General features: G+C 53.9%; 3 protein-coding genes across 3 annotated transcripts; 2 read left to right on the forward strand and 1 right to left on the reverse strand.

The window, feature by feature from the left end:
* Nucleotides 1-1,840: 1,840 nt before the first annotated feature.
* Nucleotides 1,841-5,781, forward strand: SPSK_08342 (classical protein kinase C; the record flags this gene model as incomplete). The annotated part of the gene is made up of 6 exons (XM_016734942.1): nt 1,841-2,330; nt 2,412-2,678; nt 2,759-3,757; nt 3,818-5,178; nt 5,248-5,653; nt 5,720-5,781. 6 exons carry the CDS (start codon nt 1,841-1,843, stop codon nt 5,779-5,781), a joined length of 3,585 nt encoding a protein of 1,194 aa, XP_016587014.1.
* A 643-nt stretch (nt 5,782-6,424) lies between these two features.
* On the reverse strand, nt 6,425-8,327 carry SPSK_08858 (She9; the record flags this gene model as incomplete). The annotated part of the gene is made up of 2 exons (XM_016735444.1): nt 6,425-8,095; nt 8,139-8,327. 2 exons carry the CDS (start codon nt 8,325-8,327, stop codon nt 6,425-6,427), a joined length of 1,860 nt encoding a protein of 619 aa, XP_016587015.1.
* Nucleotides 8,328-8,876: 549 nt separating this feature from the next.
* Nucleotides 8,877-11,462, forward strand: SPSK_08565 (ATP-dependent RNA helicase DDX10/DBP4; the record flags this gene model as incomplete). Its single annotated transcript, XM_016735158.1, has 1 exon — nt 8,877-11,462. The coding sequence occupies one exon, from the start codon at nt 8,877-8,879 to the stop codon at nt 11,460-11,462; it is 2,586 nt and encodes an 861-aa protein (XP_016587016.1).
* Nucleotides 11,463-17,397: the final 5,935 nt, after the last annotated feature.

A 17,397-nucleotide genomic window follows, 5' to 3' on the forward strand; every position in this document is an offset into this window, starting at 1 on the left:
AACGGCTGCCTCTTCTGGCTCGTGTTTGTTTGACGTTGCCGTCGGTCACGTGCCCCTTTTGATATAATTATCACTATTATTGTTATTATGATTATCATCATCATTTATTTTTATTTTTATTTATGTTTTGACGCAGAGACTGTAAACAAGCTGCACCAGAATTTGTAGTGCAGAGCCCAGCATATGTCGTCCGTTGTCTTTCTGCTGGCAGTCAACACTTGATGCTTGTTTGCTCCTGACAGTTGGGCTGATGTTGTGTCTTTCCCCACCTGCTGGTTTTGGGCGACACAGGCGGGGGTTTGTCAGGCAAGTCCTAGAATCTAGGACAGTTTCTAGAGCAGGAAAGCGCGATTTGCAAAGACGCCCGATCTGACAGCGCCCGACCAGCCAAACTGGTAGGAAAAAAAGGGAGGAAAGGACGGGCCTCGACAAAGTAAATAAATAGAAATATGGTAACTTCTGCTTTGACATCACTCTGCCAAAGCAATGCGGTACGGCGGACCTTTCTGTTCCCACTCCCACCACTAACGTCACCTACGATACGTCACTGTTCTGCAAGCGTAAAAGCACACCCCTGTTTAGAGCCCCTCCACCACAACCATTGCTTTGCTGTGAACTGCTTCGCGCCTTCCGCCCACCTCCACAAAACAGCGTGCCAAAGAGATTGCCACAGCGGCCGTAAAGCGCAGGAACAACCAAAACAGCCCCTCTTCTCCGTCCCTCCCCGTCCTCTTCCCCTCCTTTAACGTATCTTGAGCAAGTCTTTTTTCGCTCCTTTTGGATTTTCATTCTCTCTAGGCGGGTATTCATTCTGCGCCGTTCCCTTGTCTCCCGTTTTCAACCCCTCCCTCCTCTCCTGTTCCCAAAGCCTGCGGCATCGCATTCTCGCGCCGAGACTAGGAAACCCGGAATACTGCCCCGGTTCCTGTTCTCGTCTTTCTTCTCGTCCCACCTCTCGCCCTCGCAGCAATACGGGCACTTCGTCCTTTCTTTCGCTCACGCGCATCTTGCATCACCAGGGCTGCCATTGTCACCATAGCCTCTCGCATACCTGAGCAGCAAAGGCCCCCGTTTGGTTTTGTTCTCCAGAACTGAAACATTTTCTAGCTTGTGTTTTGTCTGCCTCGCGTCCCTCCACAACCTTTCCCCCCAATCCCCCCTCCCTCTCCTCTCCCGCCCGCTGGCGCTCCCCTCCTCCCCCCCTACCTCCCAACCGGTTTCTGCAAGAGCTTCGTCCGCTCAAGCTTCTTCTGTCTCGACCTTTTTCTTGTGCACGTTTTTGCCTCGGTCCTTCGCGAGTGTACAGTTCGCGGCGCGATATCCAGGCACGGCGGTTTGTCCTCGGCAACACACTCACGACACGACGACTGAGCTTGTGGACTGCAAAAGGAGACAGCACGAGATTAGGCGATTCCAACATATCTGGGCCTGTGGTTGTAGACTCGCATCCACGTCACGATTATTCCGGTAGGCATTCTCGAAGACAACCGTACCGGACTGATCGTTCCAACTTTTTCGGGGATCTCTTCGATTCTGTCCGTACAGCCTGACTTGGTCATCACGAACGCCACCCGAGAATTGCCACAAAACCGCTTCGCAACAACTTCCGAAACAAAAGCACCTTTGGCAACTGCTTCTCCCTTGTCACCTTCGGTTCTCAGGATTTCTTCGGCGCCCAAGATTTCCCAATAAGGCTTTCCAGAGCGTGTCAATTTCAGCCGGCCTCATCTCGCATTACAACGACAGGTTGCTCTCTGCGCCTGAACCTCCTGAAACCCAGCTGTACCGATTCTAGAGCTGCTGCCACGCGAACCAACGCGTGGCCCGAAAACTAGCAACCATGGCGGAAGAGCAGCAGATGCAACAGATCTTGAAGAAGATCGACATCGAGAAGGTGTTTTTAGGCAAGGCCATTGAGATGCGCAAGGCCGCCAACTCGGACAATGCCGATGTTCTTTCCAAACTCGATTCCGCGGTCCACTCCGCGCGGCGCCACCTGGAGTACTACGAGGACATGCTTCGTCAGGTTCAGGTGCGCCGCCTCGGCCAGGGTGTCGACAACATGAGCCTGGGAAGTGGTGGATCCAATTCTCCGGCACCTGGCTCTCTGCGTCCCCGAAGCACCGATCTGCGAAATGAAGCTGGCGGCGCCCCGCCGACGCCGCCACCAAAAGATTCTGCGTCATCTTGGGGTGACACTTCCACTCTGAACTCGCAGAACTACGCTGCCAGTACATACTCGCAGCATGGCGTCCAGTCTCCTTCGAACTACTCAGACTCGCCGGCCGACACAGCGGTTGTGAAGACGCGTCCCAACTATACGAAACTTGGTAAGATACCGTCCATGCTAGGACGCCTGCGCTCTCCTGCATGCCTTTACCTCGATATATTCTAATGGTTTCCTTTCATAGACCTCATCAAGTACGACACGCCGTACATGGGCCCTCGTATCCAGCACATGCTGTCCCAAATCCAGTTTAAACTTGATGTCGAAGAACAGTACCTCAAGGGCATCGAGAAGATGGTCCAGCTGTACCAGATGGAGGGTGATAAGAAGAGCAAAGCCGACGCAGCCTCGAAGAAGGTGGAGAGCAAGCAAAAAATTGTACTTTTGAAGCAGGCTCTGAAGCGGTATGAAGAGCTGCATATCGATGTTGACTCGGGCGACACACCAGATGGTGAGTGCTTTGGCACAGTAAAAAAAAGCGGCAAACGTCGTTCGTTGAACTTTTGGTCGTACATACTGACAATTGACTAGATGACAGTGTCAATGTTCCGAACATGCGGAAGCCGCTTTCTGGTAACCTGTCCATTCGCATCATGGCTGTGAAAGATGTTGATCATGCGCCGACCGGTCGATTCAGCCGCGGCCCGGATACCTTTGTCGCCGTGAAGGTCGAGGATAATGTTGCAGCGCGTACGAGGCTCTCTCGCACCGACCGTTGGGAGAGCGAGTTCCATAGCGTGGATGTCGACAAGGCAAACGAGATCGAACTGACGGTTTATGACAAGCCTGGCGAGTATGCCATCCCCATTGGCATGCTTTGGGTCCGGATATCAGACATCGCCGAAGAGATTCGGAGAAAGAGAATCGAAGCTGAGATCAATTCGTCGGGCTGGGTGTCGGCCGACAAAATGTCGGCTGCTCCCAACCGGGTACCGCCAGCTCAATTCCCGATGAATCCCCAGGGTCAGTTTGGCGCACAACAAAACGCTCAAGGCGGGCCTCTCTCGCCCCAAAATCCCCATGGCGGCGGTTTTGACGGTGTCGGTGCTCACGCCGCTCATCTGTCTCCCGAACCGATTACGGGATGGTTCAACCTGGAGCCCACCGGCCAAATCCAGCTCAACCTCAACTTCGTCCGCCAGAACAAGGATCGTCGGCCGTTGGACCTTGGTCTCGGTCGCAAGGGTGCCATTCGTCAGAAGAAGGAGGAAGTCCACGAGATGTACGGCCACAAGTTCGTCCAGCGCCAGTTCTACAACATCATGCGCTGCGCGCTCTGTGGAGATTTCCTCAAGGGCGGCGCGGGCATGCAGTGCGAAGACTGCAAGTACACTTGTCACATCAAGTGCTACTCAAGTGTGGTCACCAAGTGCATCAGCAAATCCAACGCCGAAACCGATCCCGACGAAGAGAAGATCAACCACCGCATTCCCCATCGTTTCCAGCCGTTTGGCAACTATACTGCCAACTGGTGCTGCCACTGTGGCTATTTACTGCCATTTGGAAAGAAGAGCTGTCGAAAGTGCTCAGGTTAGTTTTGCCCTCACTCTGTGTTAATGAATTAGGACGTTTTGCGCTAACACGTTATAGAATGTGGTCTTACTGCTCACTCTGGTTGTGCCCACCTGGTACCCGACTTCTGTGGCATGTCGATGGCCGTGGCGAACCAGATCCTGGAAGGTATCCGTACCCAGAAGCAGCGGCAAAAGCAGTCTACAAACTTGAGCGACCGTACTCTCCGGCCAGGAAAACCAAACTTGATTTCCCAGCAGGGTGGGTATGGTTCCCAGAGTGCAGCGCCTTCTCCTTACGGCCCCGGTGCTGCGTCCACTCAGGCAACCGAAGCCGCCAAGGTGATGTACGCGAACCAACCCCCACCACAGCGTCCCCAGCATCCCGATCGGACGGCGAGTGCATCTTCTTCGGCTGCTGCTGCCGCCGCCGCCGCCAGCATGGCTATGTCGGGTTCTGGTGCCAAGGCTGGAACTGGTCCTCAGGCCCAGGCGAGCCAAGACTCCTGGAGACATGACCCCGGAAACTACGGCGACTCATATGACCCCCAATCTGTGCAACAGCAGCAACAGTCGTACGGAAATGCACCACAGCAACGCAAGTACAACCCGGCAGACTACATTAACGTTGGACAATACCCAGCGACCCAGCAGCAGCCTGGCCAGATGCAACATGCTCAGCAACAACCGGTTACCATTCAGCAGCAGCAGCAGCAACAACAACAAATCTACCAACAGCCGCAGCCGCAGCCACTACAGCAGCAGCCTCCCCAAGCCCCGGTGCAGGTGAAGACGCAGCAATCCGAGCCACCCGTTTCGCTTCCTCCCGTTTCTTCCACCGCCGTCGATGTCACTGGACCTGGCGTCAAGAAGCCGCTGCCATCAGCGACCGACCCCGGCACGGGCCAGCGCATTGGCCTCGATAACTTCAACTTCCTTGCGGTTCTCGGTAAGGGTAACTTCGGAAAGGTCATGCTGGCCGAGACAAAGCGCTCGAATAGGCTGTACGCCATCAAGGTCTTGAAAAAGGAGTTCATCATTGAGAACGATGAAGTGGAGAGCATACGGTCAGAGAAAAGAGTGCTACTCGTTGCCAACCGGGAACGGCATCCGTTTTTGACCAACCTGCACGCTTGTTTCCAGACCGAGACGCGTGTATACTTTGTGATGGAGTACATTAGCGGTGGTGATTTGATGCTGCACATTCAGCGTGGCCAGTTCGGTACTCGTCGGGCCCAGTTCTACGCCAGTGAAGTCTGCTTGGCGCTCAAGTACCTCCACGAGAACGGTGTCATCTACCGCGATCTGAAGCTCGACAACATTCTGTTGACGCTGGATGGCCACATCAAGATTGCCGATTACGGTCTCTGCAAGGAGGACATGTGGTACGGTTCGACGACCAGCACTTTCTGTGGTACTCCCGAGTTTATGGCGCCCGAGGTATGTTTGCTGCCCACCTGATATCTCTTATACGTCTTTTTTGTACGAATTGCTAACTTGCGGTACTAGATTCTTCTCGACAAGAAGTACGGCCGCGCTGTTGATTGGTGGGCGTTTGGTGTGCTAATCTACCAGATGCTACTGCAACAGTCTCCGTTCCGTGGCGAGGATGAAGACGAAATCTACGACGCCATTCTGGGCGACGAGCCCCTGTACCCGATCCACATGCCCAGAGACTCGGTTTCAATTCTGCAAAAGCTGCTCACGCGCGATCCCGACCAGCGCCTGGGCAGTGGCCCGACGGACGCGCAGGAGATCATGTCACAACCGTTCTTCCGCAACATCAACTGGGACGACATTTACCACAAGCGTGTGCAGCCGCCGTTCCTGCCGACCATCAAGAACCCTACGGATACCAGCAACTTCGACTCGGAGTTCACGAGTGTGACGCCCGTTTTGACGCCCGTTCAATCAGGTATGTATAGCTGGTTTCGTATCCATGTCAGGGACTCTGTGAGACGCTTTACTAACGCCTTTACAGTACTGTCACAAGCGATGCAGGAGGAGTTCCGTGGCTTCTCATACACGGCAGACTTTGTGTAGCTCCGGCAAGCACTGGAATTTGACGATATCCAGACTTTTGTTTCTGGTTTTAGATTTTCATTTCATTTCATGCCACCTTTTTGAGGGAGAGAATTGGAGCTTGCAGCTTGTTTTATGTCGCGAGATTTTGTTTTACACTCGAGCGACTTAATGTGTTATTTGGATACGGACATAGAAAAAGTCGATATGTTTTTGGATGTCAGCTTTCTCAGCGAGTACAAGTTTGGCGACGGACGTCGCGAGAGAGCCCCTGGCGAGACCGGCGGTCGGGCGGTTCCACCTGGCTCACGTTGTTTGTTGTTCAGGCTTCTTCTGACCAGCCATCGCTATTTTTGTAATTTCTTTCTGTCGCGTTATTTCTGCGCGCCATTTCAAGCTTTGCGCGTTCCAACATTTTTCATGTCGATATATCCATTTTCACCGAAGTCATTGTTCACTTTGGGCGGCAGTTTTGCTCTTCTACAACATGCCAGCCACGTATTAGTTGCTTGGAGCGTTTTAATAAAGCCTGGATTTTCATATATTGATGTATGTTTTCTACTTTTTGAACATCAGTGTTTTATACATAATCTATGTACAGTGCCTCTTCGGATTTTCTTTTGACAATCGCTAATATTACAGTTCGCAGGTAGGATAACGCTTCCTACCGGAAAGCAAGCACCAGACCGCCGACAAAAACAGCTCCCGCGATGGCACTCTGCAGTGCTACGATGGACACATCTCGCATCCGCACGTTGACCGTGCGTTCGCTGGCAATATCCTGTGCCCATGCCTTCCACCGGACAGGATCGGGTCCAAAGGCCACGACATCATGCCACGATGTTGGCCAAGACAAGGTGAACAGCTGCAGCCGGAGCGGTGGCGAGGGGAGCGCGTCGGCGGTGGATGTGAGGGTAGGCTGCTCTGCCAAGGAGAGGTCTACTGCTGCTGCGTCGGCATCGCCGGCAAGTGGGATGTCGGCCGGTCCTGTCGTCGATACAGCAGCGCCCGAGACGGTTGCCAGCGCCGCGCGCACGTCCGCCAGCTCCTTGCGCACATCCTCCAGGACGCCCGACTCCGCCTCGGCAATGCCGCGCATCAGGCGCCTGCGCCGCCACGGCTCCGCAACGACTTGCAGGATGATGAACAGGATCACGTTGAGGCCCATCAGGCCCCAGGTGCCCCAGGTGCTCTGGCGCCGGATCCGGTCGCTCCAGACCTGCTCCTCGTGGTACCGCTTCAGGATGCCCGAGGTCAGCGCGGCGCTCAACCGCGACTCGTCGGCTTCTGCCTCCTTGAGCTGCTCCACGGCGCGCTGCGCGCTCGTCTCCAGCTCGTGGTCCTGGCGGTACAGCACGGTAAACCGTTCGAGGTCCGGCGGCGCCCAGCTGTCCTTGCGCGCCAGGAGGGTCGTGACTTCGCGCTGGGTGGCGGCGCGGCGCTCGTTGACGGCCTGGTACGCACGGCGGGCGACGCGCAGGTCGGCCTGGGCAGTGGCCAGGTCGGTCTCGAGCCGGGCGTTGTTGGCCTTGATGTGCTCGATGGCGGTATAGCCGGTGAGGTCGCTCAGCGTCTGGGAGGCCGACACGAAGCGCGCTTGCAGGTCGTCCATGAAGCGGCTGAAGCGGGCATTGAGGGCAGACCGGCGAGACTCGACAAACGAGGGGAGCGACGAGGACGAGGACGAGTCGTCGGCAGCGGTTTCACTCTTGCTGTTGGCTGCCGCTGGTGGCTGCTTGGCCGTCGCAGACGCGCCCTCCATCTTGACCTTGTCCGTCTCGGCTGTTTCTGCGTGTGGTTGTGGCTCGTCCGACTTCGGGGCCGAGGGCGCATCTGTGTTGGGCAGCGGCGGTGGCTGCGACGAGGCGGGCAAAGGTGATTCGGGTGGTGGGGGAGCATGTATGATGGAGGGTAGGGTGTCGTCTTTGGGCGGCTTGTCGGAGGAGGACGAGTACCACCGGCCCGCGGGATGGTCGCATCTGGGACAAAATACCGCGCGCGACCCAACGCTGCTCCTCGCTGCAGACATCGCCATGCCTCGTTGCGGCACACTCACCACGTGCCTGGCTGTCCGTTGTGGCCAAACACCTGCAAGCTCCAACGTCGTCCTACCCGGCATAGCGCTCTTCAGCAACGTCGTCTTCAACTGCCGGCCCATCCGTCCAGCAGCCGCCGGACAGGCACCTGCCCGGGCTGCCATGCCTGCACAAGCGCCAATGGCGATCGAAGCGACTTTCTTGTTTCGTCGAGGCGTCGTGTCTATTCCATCAAACAGGCTGGGCCTTGAGCTGCTCGCGTGAACCTGCGAAGCTTCGCCGTCCGAAGTCCAGGTCGTCTGCGGTTGAAATTGCGGGGGAAATGGAGCCGTTGGGGCTTACGCGGCGAGATATTTTGGATAGGAGAGGGCGTGCTGTGGTCGATGCAGTCGTGTTCCAATTGTCATTCAGGTTGGACCAAATACACTGCTGCCGTTTTGTCGCGCATGACAAGCAGTCGTCTAGCTTGTTGGTTCCTGGTTCTGGTCGATTCGTTTGCCCGGCCTCGGGCCGCGAGCTTCTCGTCGGCATTAAGGCCCTGAATTAGCGGCGAGCCACAGTGTGCCGCGCCCCACCTCTTTCAGGGCAGCAGTGTACATGTACAGCAACTGTGGCGGCTGAAGAAATCGAGATAAAGGTTGAAGAGCTGGTGGAAAGTCTCTTGAATGTCTTGAAAAGACAGAGGAGTTCTTGAATTTATTCGATTTTTGACGCAGTGTTTCACCTTCGGTTGTATCCGTACCGACATATAATTGTCGCCAGTACTTACAGCACCGACTATGCTGAAGACGGTGCTGTATTTAGGCATTTGGTGTTTATTTGGTGTAAGGAGTCAGTGTGCAGCCCGGCCTTCACCGCCCAAGTCGAGTGGACACACAATGGGCCCATAATTTTTGAAAATGCCCCACAAAAAAGTAGAATACGGCAGAAAAAGTTGAAGTTTTGATGCACTCTTTGGGAAGTCGCAACCGCCTGAAAACACCTTAAGTGAGGCACACTCTTTGGTTTCGTCTCGTCCTTCTCGCCCTATTGACGACCACGACAACCATATCTACATACCGCACCGGAATTGTTGCGACCATGGCGACTCCCAACGGGAAGTCCTCGACCCGCAGACAACCGCGGCCACAAAAAGTCGACCGCAAACTCAAGCGCAAGCGCGAGGTCGAAAGCATCGAAGCCCTCCAAAAAGCCGTCGACGAGCTCGATCCAAAGACTATCCCGGAGCAGTTCACCGAACTTCCCCTGTCGAAGCCCACCGCCGCTGGCCTGCGAGACTCCCACTTCGTCTCCCTGACCGACATCCAGGCACGTGCCATCCCCACCGCCCTCAGAGGACCCGACATCCTCGGGGCCGCCAAGACTGGCAGCGGCAAGACGCTCGCCTTCATCGTGCCCGTGCTCGAGAAGCTGTACCGCGCGCGGTGGACGGAGCTGGACGGACTGGGCGCTCTGATTGTCTCTCCGACACGAGAGCTCTCGGCGCAGATTTTTGAGGAGCTGCGCAAGGTGGGACGGCACCATGGCTTCTCGGCCGGTCTGGTGATTGGTGGCAAGAGTTTGCAAGAGGAGGCTGAACGGGTTGGGCGGATGAACATTCTTGTCTGCACGCCGGGCCGGATGCTGCAGCACCTCGACCAGACGGCCACCATGGACGTCAACAACCTGCAGATTCTCGTCCTGGACGAAGCGGATCGCATCTTGGACATGGGCTTCAAGGCGGCCGTCGACGCCCTGGTCGAGCACCTCCCTCAGTCCCGCCAGACACTTTTGTTCAGTGCCACTCAGACCCGCAAAGTGTCTGATCTCGCCCGCCTCAGTCTCCAGTCACCCGAGTACATTGCTGTGCACGAAGCCGCGGCCGCCGCCACGCCCAGCCAACTACAGCAACACTACGTCGTCACACCCCTTCCCGAGAAGCTGGACACGCTCTATGGCTTCATCCGGTCGAACCTCAAGTCCAAGATGATTGTCTTTTTCTCGTCGGGCAAGCAGGTCCGCTTCGCCTACGAGGCCTTCCGCCAGATGCAGCCGGGTATCTCGCTCCTGCACCTGCACGGCCGCCAAAAACAGGTCGCCCGTCTCGAGATTCTGCGCCGCTTCGCCGCTGCGAAGCACGCATGTCTCTTTGCCACCGACGTCGTCGCCCGTGGCGTCGACATTCCCATGGTTGACTGGGTCGTCCAGGTCGACTGCCCCGAAGACGCCGACACCTACATCCACCGCAGCGGTCGGACGGCGCGGTACGAGAGCGCCGGCAAGGCGATTCTGTTCCTGGACCCCAGCGAAGAGGCCGGCATGATCAAGCGGCTGGAGCAGAAAAAGGTCCCCATCAAAAAGGTCAACGTGCGCGAGACGAAGAAGCAGAACATCCAGGACCAGCTGCAAAATATGTGTTTCCAGCAGTACGATGTCAAGTACCTGGCGCAAAAGGCCTTTATCTCCTACACACGGTCGGTCCACCTGCAAAAGGACAAGGACGTCTTTAAGCTGGACGAGCTGGATCTCGATGGGTTTGCAAAGTCCCTCGGCCTCGCGGGTGCGCCGCAGATCAAATTCCGCAAGGGCGACAAGGGCGAGGACGTGAAGACGATCAAGAACCGGTCGCGGGCGATGTTGTCGAGCGGCTCCGAGGACGAAGACGCGTCAGACGGCGAAGGCGGCCTGAAGACCAGAGACAAGAGCAAGGACAAAAAGAAAAACGAGGTGCGCACCAAGGCGCAGCGCATGTTTGAGCGGACCAACCAGGACGTGCTCACCAAGCACTACCAGAACCTCATTGGCGAGGAGGGCAACGAGGCACCGGGGACAACCGACAACGCCGACGAGGCCGACTTCTTTGCCGCCAAGCGCGTCATGGACGACGATGCCCTCACGCAGGCGGCCGGCCTGCGCGGCCCTAAGGGCAGCCAATCCGCCGCCGCCGATCCCTCCAACTTTACCACCGCCAAGGTCCTCCATCTCGGCGGCGAGCGCGATCTCGTTATCGACTCCAAGCGCCGCGAGAAGCTCCTCAAATCCAAAAAGCAGCTCCTCAAGTTCCAGGGCACCGGCACCAAGATGGTGTTTGACGACGACGGCAACGCCCAGCCCCTCTACCAGCTCCGCGACGAGGCCCACTTCCGGGAGCAGGGCGCACCCGAAGCGCAGCGCCAGCAGTTCGTCCAGGCCGAAGCCGACCGTGTCCGCACGGCCGATGTCGAGGACAAGGCCCTGGCCAAGGCCAAGCGCCGCGAGAAGAAGCTCAAGCGCAAGGCGCGCGAGCGGGGCGAGGCGGCCGAGAGCGACGGCGAAGCCGACGGAGACAGAGGCGAAGACGAAGACGACATGGACGGCGGCGCCTACATTGGCGGCAGCGGCCAGTTTGGCGACGACGGCGACGACGGCCTGGCACTGCTGCGGTCCCTGCCCATGGCCGGCGAGAACGGCGACGGCAGCGCGTACGACAACGGCTATGGCTCAGAAGGAGATGCACCTGCACCCGCCAAGAAGAAGCAGAAGAAGTGGTTCCAAAACGACAGCGACGTCGACAGCGACGGCCAGCAGAGGACGACCAAGAAGGCCAAGACGTCCAAGAAGGACAAGCACAAGGTGTTTGAGATGGACGCCATGCCGGACAACCTGGAAGACCTGGAGGCCCTGGCAACAGGTCTGTTGGACGACTGACGCGATTGAGGTGGTGGTCACAATACTTTGGCATAGCATGGGTTTTGGTACATCTAGATTCAATAGGAGTTTGTCTTTTTCTTTCCTTAGTATACTCTGTAGTCCGCAAGTGAAAGGAGCCTCGTGTTCTCAAGATTTCGAGGTAAAGACCAGCCACCATCGGTGAACTTTGTAAATTGGAGTCATCCCAATACGATCCGTGTCATCGCCAAGTGTGTCCGAGCACACGCCGTGGCCAAGCCTCCTTGTCGGCCCAAGACGGTATGCAGTTGTCGTCACAAGACGAGCAACGCTGACGACGACGTCAAGGATGAGCGTGGTTGCTGGTTCGTATGAACGAACTGGAAGGTAGCTGAAGGATGGCGGCTTGATAGTGGAAGGAAGAGCACCCAAGAAATACCAATACGATTTGTACTTGCTCTACGGAAGAGCCTACCAAAGTACAAAAGACCTGAGATGGCGCAGGTGATCGTAAGGATAGGGCCGAAAAGAGATGCTGGTGTGGGGTTGTTTATTTTGCTATCTTCAATAGCTGAAAACCAGGACAATGACAAACCAAAAAAAAGGACGAAAAATAAATGTGGCCAGAAGAAATAAATTCCCAAGGCCAAGCCCTTTGGTTTCGGTGTACCGCCGCGAGGGGGCTGGTTTTGATTCGTGTTTCTGCCCACTCGCCGCCTCGAGCAGAAATAAATCCTGGGTCACTTGGATTGTCGGGATCTTGGGGGGCTTGGCTCTTTTTGGCCGCATCGGCATGTTGGTAGTGTCAGCCGCGCAAATGCAAGAGGCTGCAGGTGTCAACGCATGTACTGTACTTCGATTTCTTCCTTGTTATTTTTATCTTTTAGGTTTGGTTCTACCTGGCCCCCCGTGATGAACCAACCTCTTTGCGAACACGAACCGACCCCAAGAACTGCCAGCGCGAGGATCCCGGGGGAGACAGCACTTGTAGCGTTGCAGTGGACATGGCGAAGAATACGGAAAACGTAGATTAATCGCCCCCTCGCTTCGGCCTCGGCCACGACCGCCTATCGTCTTATTTTGTCTTTTACTTCCCATGTACGTATTCCACCTCTTTTACTTGTACTGATTTTGGTATCTTCACTCGGGCCTTCAGATGACTCTCCACGTGAACACTCCGTATTACTCCGCTTTCATCAGAGTCCATCAAAAGTGCCTTGGCATGTCTGTTTATATATTTTAGGCAATCCAAAAAAGTACTCCAGTGAGGAGAAATGGGCCCAGCGGCTGAGGCCCCGTCAAGCATTTTGCTCTTGAGGTGAGCCAGAGAACAGCCTTAAGTTGGCCATTAATGTCGGGCTTGGAGAGGTCCGATGCCTGGGATCCCCTCACAGGGCGGGATGTTACGTTGCGACATGTTCGTGTTTGGTTGTTCCTAGGCTGGGCATTGTTTTATTTATATTCCTTTTTTTTTGAAAAAAACAAGGCCAAGTCTCAGAAAACTAAGTGCAATAATACAATAGTTCCAATGTGTAAGGGAGCCAAAACAAAATTTTACCCCATCTACAACAATAATTGCCTCTCGATGCTATTATGGCCCTGGCCATTCGCATGAGACTTGTACGTGAAAATAATAAAATATACCTTTACAGGGACGCACATCATTGTTCGAGATGATAACATCATGGCTGGCAGTTCATGCTCAAACTTTCCGAGAATGAGAAGGTTCCGCGGCCAACATTCCGTATCGGGAAAATCAGGGAGAGCATATGGCAGTTCGTCCTGCAGCAGCTCCATGTCTCATAACCTTAATCCAAGACAAAGGATTTTACCCCAGATCTTTTGATCAGGAAGACTGCAAAGCAGACAACGAGTATACGGTGAGGAACAATTGAACCGGAACCTCTGCCGGCCCTTTGTTGTGGCCCCTTTTCTGTCGGTGATTATCACCAAGAACTCCCTTCCCGCTAGATGAAGGCGGCCCGCTGCGAGGAGCTAGTAGATACCGACGTCAGTGATGGCCTGGGTAACTTGGATCATATTGGCATTTCAAAGTAGTGATTCTCTGGTGAAGCTATCATATACAGACATAGATGGTACTGTGATAATATAGTCAATGTACGGCGCAGTCAATAAGGCCTCGTCCCTAAGCAAACGAAAAAAAAGGTGCAGGCCCATAGGTGTCCAAGGAAAAGCAGAATGAAAGGATACAACATATTACCGTGAGCCAGCTTGATACAAAGATCCTACCGGGGAAGATTGTCGAGAGATACAGTTTGAAAGGGGAAAACTGAAGCGTGCCGCCCGGAGAGGAACCGAAAGGACCTCCCTCTTTTTCATTATCCCTATTCTCAACAATTTGAAACCAGGCGCAGACATGCCATAAACCTCGCGTAAGGCAGACCGACGCCGGCGTCCGATATATTATGTGTATTGTGCGAAGCTCAAAAATACGATTGCGGCCCCGCAGCTGGCCTACCGGGTTCATCGGTTCGACGTCTTGGCTCTATGGCTGTTTTGAATTTCCAATTTATTTTCCCAGCGACCTGCGGCACGGGCGGGCTAGAAAATTACGACACAAAAGTACACGTCTCGTGCCTTTACTGTGAGATGATTGTACGCCAGTCTCTCTGTTCTGTATGTAATTTTTACATTTTTTGCAGGCCAATCTTGCACAGATGACATATAGACTTGGGTGTGAGAACTTCCAAAGTTAATGCCAAGGCGCAAAGAGATGGACCGTGGGACTTACGTATTCATTATAAAACAGACCGAGTTAAGAGGCTGTGTTGGGCGGTATGTTCATCGGGTCTACCCAGGATTCTATAGTTTGTTGAACTTGGGCTTTGTCTACGAGATTCGACCTGTGCCTTTCGGTACACACTTGTCCATGGCGTGGCATATCATCGCCGATTGTGTTGCCTATCTGCAACTCTCTCGTTGTACACTTAGGTATTGTGAATCCCAAAACCAAGCAAAAAAAGACTCCAAATGGACTTCTGAGAAGCAACGGCTCAACATATCATAGATGTAGACGGAGATGTGCCAAATAACACGGCATCTTAGAAGAGAGGACGTGTACAGTTAATACTTTGTGACATCCACTACCGTACAAGGATGTATACACGGCTACTACAAGCACATGTGAGCTGATCCCACGATTATGTGACAACGTTACCATGTTGATTTAAGGAACTGCTACTAAGCGCGACAAGTGTAAGTCAAGGCGCCGAACCTCTTTCTTGTGCAAAGAAAGGGGCTGACAGACGGTCGATATAGAATACTAGCAGAAGGGAAATGCTAGGTCGATAAAATATGCTCGTGGACTTATACACGCAGGTAAAATGCTCAGAAATTCAAACCGGGTAGGTACTGGCACTATTTTGACTTACAGTCTCCCAGCAAGATCTATGCCTGTTATTTAGTTTTGTACAATTATTTCATTATCGACGTTTTCCTTCTGTTTGAATTTCTGACATTATTTCAATAAGATATCCGCTGGCGTAGCGGTTCCCCAAACGGAAAGTTCATCCTGCCGACAACCGACAACCGTCGATTCCACCTTCGCGCTTTCCGCATGCCTCCTTCTGTCTAGTAATTTGCAACCTTGGACACTATCTCACACTTTTGTCGTACACGCATCGAAACTGGTAATCATAGCTCCTTCCTTGTTTGTCGCTGCATGATCTGTTTTTGGAACGCTCTTGCTTACGATTCACATCTACACCGGACGAAAATGTAACAGATTACGTACCCACACCAAAACCTTTCCCAAGATACCAAGACAATTCCGGAGAAAACCACCTCACACGACATGGAAATAAATTAAGTACAGGATTTCTATTTGTGGTCGCTCGTGCTCCATTTCCTGCCTTCGCAGTTCGCGGGAGGAAATTGGGCGACAGTCTTCTGGCAATTTTGGCCACCAAGACCGATGCGGAAAGTTCATCCCCCCACTGGCACCAAAAAGAGTGAGAGCGAACAACAAGAGGCCAAAAAGACGGCATGAACAATTTTACAACTCTCGGCAGGGGAAGGAGCGATGCGGACAGAGTCTCGAGAAACTGACGGTGGTGAAATTTAAAGAGACGTGTTAGAAGTGGACTTACGGATATGCGCTGCGCCGCTAGAAACAATTGGTACCTCTTTACCACGTCAGTTCAGTCAAAACGGGCTACAATTCATTGAAAAAAGAAAAAAAAAGGAAAGGTACGGGTGCATCTTGGCTTTTGTCATCTCATCTGAGGCGCTGTTTCTTATCCATTTAACCCCCAAGATCATTCTTTCCCTTTGGATTTCATAATGTGCTTCGCCGTAGCCAGGGAAGGAAGGCGCGTCTCAGTTTGTTAACCCGTTCTTGACTTGGAAACATGTCTGCCGCGCCGATCAGCGAAGAAGGCAGGAACATACTGCATCGCGACTTGCTACTTCCCAAAAAGGTAACTGAACAGTAAAAGGGGCAAGTGAAAAAAAAACAGACGAAAAAACACAAGCACAAAACTCAGCACGACTCGCCTAAAGATCGGGTTCTCTTTTATCAAATTTTGCAAACTGTCAACATTACAACATCACCAGACACACGACCCTCTGCACCATCACCAATCTGCCCCGTGCGCACACACGAGTGGTCACGCCAACGCAAGAAGAACGTTGATTGCAAACGACGTAATGCCACAAACGGACGTGACCACATCGACACCGTTTTTCTGCTTCTGTGGTTTTCTTTAATATGCGCTGGCCAAGTCTTTCGGTACGAAGCTTGACCTGCCTAGATGGGTCATGATCCCGGGTCAATCCAACCCGGTTAATACCTGCGCAATCTAGCCGACTGGACTGGCCAAATGCCACCTCTTGTCTCTCTGCCTGGTGCCGCTTCAATTCTGGCCTCACTGCCTGCCATTTCTACTCTACTGCTTCCCCTCATTGTCTTTATCCCTCGTCTTGGCCTTCTCCTTGGCCGCTATTTCTTGTCTGCCGCATCTCCTCCAGCCAGCCCTCCCTCTGCCGTATTCGTTCCATTTAATATATATCATGACTTCCGAGTGGCCCGTTACCTCCATCGTCCATTCTGGCGGCTGTCCCGTTTTTGGCCACCCGCCATCTGCGATGGGAAAAGGGGGTAGAAGGTGGTGGTACCTTCTCTACTTCGCTATGCATCCAGTGTTTACTAACCTGCCACGGTACCCAGGAGCCTGTCCCTCTCGACACCCCTTTGCTCGCTGTCCCCCTTTTAACCTGTTGACGACTTCATCCACGACCACACGTATCCTGAGATGCGGCCTAAACGCCATGGTGACCCATCGCGCCCCATCTGTCCTTCCAAGTTAGCCCACCCCCCATCCCGTCTGTTATCACCATTGAAGTCGACTGTGTTTCTTCCATCCCCACTCCCCCAATTTCCACAGTGATTTCACATAATTTTCTCTCACATTTTCCCACAAGTCATGCTCGAGACGACTAAACGGTAGCCAAAAAGGTCCAAGAGTACCCATCCTCCTGGGCGGCCAAGTTATTGCGGCCTGGAGTCTGGAGTCTGGAGTCTGGAGTCTGGAGTCTTTCTCCTGGCCAACACCATAATCATCCCCAGAAAAGGCTTGCAAATGCCGGTGTACGCTTTAAGTTTTAAGATGCACCCGGCGCGGGAGACGCCGTGGGGAAACAAAGGTCCTTCATTCCGCTGTCGATGTTGGCTCTGAGTCTGGGCAATTTCTTCACCTTCTGTACCCCTTGAAATACACTCGCGGCTCTACGTTTTATGTGCCTTCACATTCAAACGCCAGCAGAGCTCACATGCCTTCCCCATCTGTGCTGCTTCTCCGTGATCCGCTTGCCTCGAAGTCTCACCTCTTGCCATATTGCCTAGAAAAAGAAGACTCAGACATGTTGCGCCACTGACGGTGAGTGCACGGTTTCGTCTGTACGCGACGCTCCCGCACTCGCAGCCCCTCTGATTCATACTTCTCCTGTATTATTT

Source organism: Sporothrix schenckii (genome assembly GCF_000961545.1).
Source record: "Sporothrix schenckii 1099-18 chromosome Unknown Cont44, whole genome shotgun sequence".
Taxonomy (NCBI): domain Eukaryota; kingdom Fungi; phylum Ascomycota; class Sordariomycetes; order Ophiostomatales; family Ophiostomataceae; genus Sporothrix; species Sporothrix schenckii.